Raw genomic sequence first — 7500 nt, 5'->3', positions numbered from 1 at the left:
GTTTCTCTGTTCAATACACAAAATGCATACATACATTTATACTTAATTGACCACTCCCTATAGAGCCAATAAAACAACAAGGGAGAACAACAACTTTTTAATAATTCCAACTGGCCGGAGGCAAACCAGTTGGCTATTTACAAGTGCTGCCGAGAAGCTAAACCAGGTCAAATCTAAGGAGTGGTTAGAACAAGTCTTGAACACTGAATCTCCGGATCTCAAGGGAAGCGCCCTAACAACTGGGCGGCACTGCCTCCTAATATATAAATCACTGCTCATATCATGGTTTGTGGTCCTTACAAAGCGATCTTCCTTTCAGTGTGGAAAGTAATTTGTCATTTCTTAGGTTTTGCATTACTAAGCTAAAACAAAACCAACTCTCATTTGCTTGCGGGTGTTTTCGCGCACTTAACGTCGGCGGCATTTGATTTACTTATTGGATTACCAACGTCCGTTGTAATTGGTCCCGACAATTATTTTTTGTTCGGTTTAAATCCGCTAAACGACAAGAATACTGATCTACGTTTGTTTGTAAACTCTTCAACAATTTACCCCAGCCGTATCAATTTACATCGATACTTAACACAGGATTCCACCTTTTTATTCGAAAATTCCAGAACTCACTTTAAAAATTCAAGGGCGTAGTATTTGCCCCATTTCGGAAACATTCCCGGTGCTTCAATTTTCTTTGTTTACGGGAGCGTTGCCACACAACTGCGCAAAACTTTATACAGATGGAGCTGCAAAGGCTCTGGTATTTTGAGTATTTTATTCAGTGTCAATCACATGGGGTATTTGGACACTTAAAAACCTACAATCTTGGACAGAATAAAATGGAATAGAAATGCCCCCTTGCCCCAAATCAAGGATGAAGCCGCGTGAACGCCAATACGCGCCATTTTCTCATCACTGATTTTGGGGGGAGGGGTGGTCTCAATTTTCCATTTAATTTGCGGTCAGTGTAAAATGCAGACTGCAGACCCGGGATAAAATGCAGACTGAGAAAGGAAAGGAAAGGAACTTTATTTAAGTGTCTACTCGTTCTAGCGCTGAAGCACTAATTGGGGACACTGTAAACTGAAATTAACGATGAAAAGGTTGGTTTTTGAGGAGAGGGGAAACCGGAGTACCCGGAAAAATCCTCTCGGTGCAGAGTAGAGAAGCAACAAACTCAACCCACATATGACGCCGAGTCATGGGATCGAACCGGGCCAAATTGGTGGGAGGCGAGTGCTCTCACCACTGCGCCATCCCTGCACCCTGTTGAAAAAGCCCAAACCCTTTAGAAATGCTAACAGTTAAGCCTAAATATTGTTTTAGGCCTAATTAGGCCTAAGGTTAGCATTTCTAAGGGGTTTGGGCTTTTTCAACAGTTACATTATAACCTCAGTCTGCATTTTAATTTTAATTTTAATTTTAATTTGTCCAAGATTGCAATCTTGGACAGAATAAAATGGAACAGAAATGCCCAAATCAAGGATGAAGCCGCGTGAAGGCCAAAACGCGCCATTTTCCCATCACTGATTTTGGGGGGAGGGAAGGTCTCAATTTTCCACTTAATTTGTCCAAGATTGTAGCATGCAAACAATCGGTGACGAGCAAAATATACAACAACAACGGGGAGAGGTCACCATACGTCGACCACAAAAAAACCGCGTGACAGAGTGTCGTGAGCATATAATTGGAAATAACGGTACAAGCGTCCATGCAAAATTTCTATTACTTACAGGAGTTGAGTTTGTAGTCGTTCCACCGCTGCCAGAGCCTCCAAAGCTTTCTTCGTGTCCGGCGAAGGAGACCGTACTGCAGCCAAAACAAATAGAATTGCTCAGTTCCAAAAAGAGTGCGAGTCGCCTTTTAACATTGGAAAGAACACAGGCAAAATGATCTCTATTACGAAGATCACCGAAGCGCGAATCGAGCTCCAGGATTAGTTAGTTACATAACTACAAGAGAGAAACAACAACTTTAGAGAAATAAGAAAAAAAATCCCAAACTATCGACAAGATGACGGTGCTTTTATTTGCATAAGCAGAGAGCGTCAACTCATATGAAATCGAGCATAGGGCGCAGCCTCTTACCTAAGAGCTAAATACTTATATACATGAATTGCCCAAGGAAGGCTGAGAAAACTGCTGACATTTTCGGGCGATTTTCCTGGCTTATTTTTTTTAAATCCTTGTTTCTTATTCAGAAACATTACAGGGTTACCATCCGTTGTGAAACCTCGCACTAACCTGGCTGCTGACCATCGACCTCAGGCACCGTAAGGAATTCTATTTCCTGAAATTCAGCAACAGCAAATTACAATTCGTGGACAATGGCAAATTATTTTTTCGTCTACAATTGCCTGAGGAACAAATACCTCGTACTCGTAGGTCCCGTTATAGAAACCATACACTGTTTGCATAGAGAAGAAAACGGTATGTTACCCGGTGTGGTGATCTCTCCTTTGCACTAGAACATCATTGGGTGGAGTAATGCTTGGAGATTACCGGGCCATAAAAATTTGTATTTTTCTAATACAACATTACTCTGGTTTGTTAAATTGATACTATCAGCGCAATTATATTACAGTACGATATCAAAACTACTTGCTGATCTCCAAGTCATTGATAATTTCCTGGTCACTGGCTGTGAAATATGTCTCTACAATAATTTTCAGTGACATTATAAAAAAATTGAACCAGAGTTGCATTTAGGCTGTGAAATGTTTGATAGCTAATTAGTCTCCGCATGGATTCAAACAAGCTTCTCACTAAAGTGGTTTATTTTCGCAGAATGTCTCCCATCATTTTGGGGATTAATGCAAGGACAGAATGGCAGATGATAACCCATATTTTATCCTATTGCAAGCCCAATAACCTGGTCAGCGGGTAGTTCCTCCAGTGACTTCGTCCTTATGTTATCATCATGTCCCAAAACATGCATCCGGGACTCGTCTGACTGCTGATCTCCCTCTTCCACATCAGCGCCGATCTCAGGTTCCGTTGGCGGCCCCCCTTCGGAATTTCTCTTCATCGCTCCGGTTACAGGAGAGCCGTCTTCATGCTGTTCAAGTGCGTCTGTTTTCTTTTTATGTTCTACCAATGGCATCGGACCTTGTGATTTGTCTGACTCTCCGTCTTCAGTGTTTTCAGAGCCGTCTTCTCTTTGCTCTATTTTCTCAGACTCCTGAAATGAAAACAGTCGTGACTTTTGTCAGAATGGGTGTACATCTCACTGCGTGTTTCTGAACGCATCTCAAATACTTTGAATAGTCAAAGCAACATCGCGCTTGAATGTCTATGAACCAAACTGAGAAATATTTGATGCTTAACAGGTACAAATATCCTGCCCTCGCAACAAACGACGAGTTTCCATGTACTGCTGCGACTCATCTCCCCACACAATGAATTATTTCTTTTCTCATATGAAAAATCGCTGAAACGATAATTTCTTTTTAAAACTCGTGCGAAAAAAATTCGTCCCATAAATTAGCACCTAAAACTCCGGCTATTTCAGAATGTTAGTACATGTAATAAACACCCTCAATCGTTTGTTTTCATATGACACTCCCATACTTGAGCACTTGCGTCAGCGCTTACGATGACTATAATTGGGGAATTCAAAACCTTCGACGCGGACGTCAACGAGGACGTATTGCATCATCATCATCATATCTTTCTTTCCCTCGGATTTTAGAGTAGCTTGATGTTGCTGTTCTCTCTGAGCATTTACCCTCCCAAACATGATACACCACAGAGGACAGACCACAACACCGGAAACTTCATGCCCTACTCTCTATTACTAAACCACGAAACAGCGAAACACCGAAACACCGAAACAGCCAAACGAAACACTAAAACGCCATGTATGAGCTCACCATACACTGAATACTAACCGACAAAGGTTGGATTTGAGATTAAATATCGTTTTAGGCCTAATTAGGCTCCTAATTCATTGAGATTAAGATTAGGATTCAGATTAAGACTGAGATTAGGAGCAATAATTTATTAGGCCTAAAACGATGCTTAATCTCAAATCCAACCTTTGTCGGTTAGTATTCAATGTATGGTGGGGTCATACATGGTGTTTTGGTGCTTCGTTTCGCTGTTTCGTTGTTTCGGTGTTTCGTTGTTTAGTAATGTCCGAGTGTGTGGGTTCTTTTTCGTCTCCGTGACAGGGTTATGAACATTGAACGTTGTGAGACGGGGCCTACGGTTCATCGTCTTTATCCGAGAAGACTAGAGAGTCTAACCATTTGCAGATGTCATTACAAAGACAGCACTTTCTCCTCAGTTATTTTAAGACCCTGAGTGAGTGTCATTTCGCTTTGCACACTTGCATAAATGCTATTTTTTGGTGGCGTTCTTGTTGAAAACCGCGTCGCAGATCTTAAAGCCCCTATTTATACAGGTATTCCTTTCTCTGATTTTAAACAACCCTGTTTCTTTCAGAGGCAACTTAAACTAGTTAACGAAGACGTCATCGGTGTAACAACTATCTCACCTCAACTACAGCAACCTTTGTCTCTGTTGAGATCGCTTCGTTGGACGTCTTCCCTTTTACACCAGCAGACTGGTCCACGAAGACAAAATCTTCACCCATGACATCCTGAACGAGAAGGCAAGCCGTCCGGATCCAACCGTCGCATTCCACCGCAAGGCGCTTAAGATCTTTGAAGTCCATGTCTGCGTGTTCGTCGCCCTGATCTCGCCGGTCCTAATAAAATAATGATGATAATAATAACAACAAACATATTAGGGATTACGCCTGATTTATCGGGAGCAGGGTTAGCGATAGGGTCACACCACCCGAGTGCAACCAAAGCGATCCGAATTTGATTTTCGTGGTTACAGAACACACAGAATAGAAAAAAAAATCCTGTTGGAAATTGAACATGTACTGATAGTGCAAGGCGTGGCACTTTACTTTCATATTATAAACATTGCTGGACAGCCTCGTCATTCATTTTAAAGGAAATATACTTATTTGAGAAAGAACTTATGCCAATCATTTTCTTAAAGTTACTTTTTTATTTAGTTATCTTCGCCTAACTAAATACAAAAATTATATACATAGAAACTGTTAACCAAGGAGACTACTACAGCTTAGTCAATTACAGCGGATCCCTCGTTGTAATGAAATAATAACTAAAACTACTCATATAGAAAAAAAATAAAAACGAAACAAAACAACAGTTCAAACTGATAGAAGCTGCACGACGGCGGGCACATGAGAGTCCTCGCTATGTTGCACCTGGGACAGATCGCTCTCCAGATTCTGATGTCGACGACGTCGTACGGATCGAGGACCTTATTGTAATATTGAAGTAGTGAACGCTTAATTAAATGAAGTGAGGCTAGGGAGATGTGACATGTGCGTAACTCAGCAGGCAGAACCTTTCATGTGGGACACGCGCGTATGAAAAATGAGCGTTGATAAGTAACAGTTCTACTTCGCTCATTTACTGTTTCTTAGGAAAAGACATACACTATTTGAAGAAATTTGAAAATGGGGACTTACAATGGCCCACATAAAAGCGTTCAAAACTCCAAGAACTTGAATGTTAACTACAATTTTGAGAACACGAGTCTTTTCTTAATAAAGTACCACAGAATAGCACGCACGGTTTTCAATTGAAGGTCGACAAACACTTAATGTTCAGCTAGATTCCATCCATGCAAAAGTGTCATTGTTTTAAGCTATTCCGCCTTGGTTATTAGGCAAGTTTAGACTTAACCTAGCTGAACTTGCATAATTATTTATCTTGACAACGGTGTATAAATGACTCCAAAACTTCGGTTGTTATCCTTTGTTTTTATGTGTGTTTACACTTTGAAACATTTCTTAATAGGACACCATAATTGCTTCGGTTTTGGTTTTTCGTCACTTGTTTGAAAACCACTCTAAGAATGTGTCGGCTTTAACAAGTTACGTACTTGCATTAGGTCAATCACCAGGTCCGAGCAGCATTTAGTTAAGACGACAGAAAAGTCTCTCAGTTGGGCGAACAGCCGCTGTGCTCTGTTGCATATCTCGTCAGGAATCGCCTGCAAGAGGATTTCTCCTCCCCCCAGGGATGCATCTACTTCCTGGTCGCTGGCTTGTTTGTTAATTTCTTCTAATTCTTTGTCCTCCATGTCTGGGGTCAGACGGAGAAGAACTGTGATCATCCAACGGATCATAGCACTGTGCAGTTGAGAAACCTGCAATGAAAGAACATTAGAAGTCTTGAGGTAATTCCCGAGTACAAGCAATTCTGGGAATTCCCCAAAATGTTGACAGAGACCGACTACTCTGTCAAGAGAGAAAGATGAAACAAAACTTAATCATTGGCCCTTCTCTATAGCCATAGTCCCAGTCATTTGTGAGTGTTGCTTTCCGCTAGTAAGGCTTCGTGCACAAAAACCAAAACTGAACGACAGTTTCATCCATCACTGCTTTGTGCTTTGGTATTCAACACTACGTGTATAGGACTGCTTCAAAATACTGCATTCGTCTTCCATGATAGTGTCATAAGTTTCCTAAAAATAATTTTCTCCTTTAAAGCTCACCCCAAAAACCATAAATAAACAAATATCCACTTAAAGAGCCTTCCAGGACCAACGACACAATTGCATGCCCGGAGGCAGACTATATTCAGCTATTTGAAAGAGGACTGACGTCTTGACCAAGCTGTTTGCTCCACCTGAGTAGACGGGAGAAAGCAATAACTAACACTTGTTCTCGACAGCCTAACAGAAGAGCCACGTACCAAGGAAAGCTAGGTCCTGGCAGATTAGCTTTGCCGTATGCAGTAATGTCAGTTCCACGGACACCTTGCCCGGCCGACGAAAGCTACAATTTTGGTACCTTTGCAACTCTTGATACTATTTTCCAGAATTTAATGGGACATAGTTTTTCAGTGAGTGATTAACCCATTGGCTTCTGGGGGTTCCCCATTGACGAAAATACTCTGGCGTTAGACAGAGTAAAATACTAAGTATGGCTGGTTTAAGCTGCGGTTTAGGGGTGAATGGATTAATAAACGTCATTTGGTACATTACATTGTAACCGAAGTCTGAGATTGCTACAAACCAAAATAATGTAAACATATTACCCACCCTTCCTACGATTTTCGCGTCTTCGTTATCGATGCAGTTTGTCGTGGCAGACAGCCACTTCACGGTTTCTTTGAAGACTTTGTCCACATCAACCGGGGTCTCCATCTCGCCCCTCAGTCGCGCGCCTTCCCTCTGCATTGAACCAATCAGAGCCAGTGTTCCAGTCAGGTGATCAGCCCAATCTTCGCTGATGAAATCCGATAATTTTATCCAATCTGAATCGAGTAGCATTTCACCTCCATTTAACACGGTGTTCAGCTTGTTACACCTACAAGTGTGAGGGACATTTAACTGAGCAACTTTGAATTTGGGGACATGAGCACGTAGTGATCAACACAGACCTACATGTAATACACATCAATGCGTACGCATCATTTCATCGGAGGAAGAGTAACTATGTAAAACATGACGA

At 41.5% G+C, this 7500-nt stretch overlaps 1 protein-coding gene across 1 annotated transcript in view; it reads right to left on the bottom strand.

Moving 5' to 3' along the window:
• LOC138020149 (axonemal dynein light chain domain-containing protein 1-like) overlaps positions 1–7500 on the bottom strand; it is a 25322-nt gene that overhangs the window by 352 nt on the left and 17470 nt on the right. Inside the window, exons 20-26 of the mRNA XM_068867179.1 lie at positions 7089–7356; positions 5925–6191; positions 4492–4704; positions 2866–3174; positions 2238–2283; positions 1728–1803; positions 1–6 (exon numbers count right to left, since the gene is read on the bottom strand). The exon at positions 1–6 is cut by the window's left edge and continues 352 nt beyond it. Of these exons, the coding sequence (XP_068723280.1) occupies positions 1–6; positions 1728–1803; positions 2238–2283; positions 2866–3174; positions 4492–4704; positions 5925–6191; positions 7089–7356 (1185 nt within the window). The remainder of the gene's footprint in view (positions 7–1727; positions 1804–2237; positions 2284–2865; positions 3175–4491; positions 4705–5924; positions 6192–7088; positions 7357–7500) is intronic.

This window comes from Montipora capricornis, chromosome 2, assembly GCF_036669925.1.
Source record: "Montipora capricornis isolate CH-2021 chromosome 2, ASM3666992v2, whole genome shotgun sequence".
Classification (NCBI taxonomy): Eukaryota; Metazoa; Cnidaria; class Anthozoa; order Scleractinia; family Acroporidae; genus Montipora; species Montipora capricornis.
The sequence above is the reverse complement of the archived record's forward strand: the minus strand, read 5'-3'. Positions and strand labels throughout refer to the sequence as shown.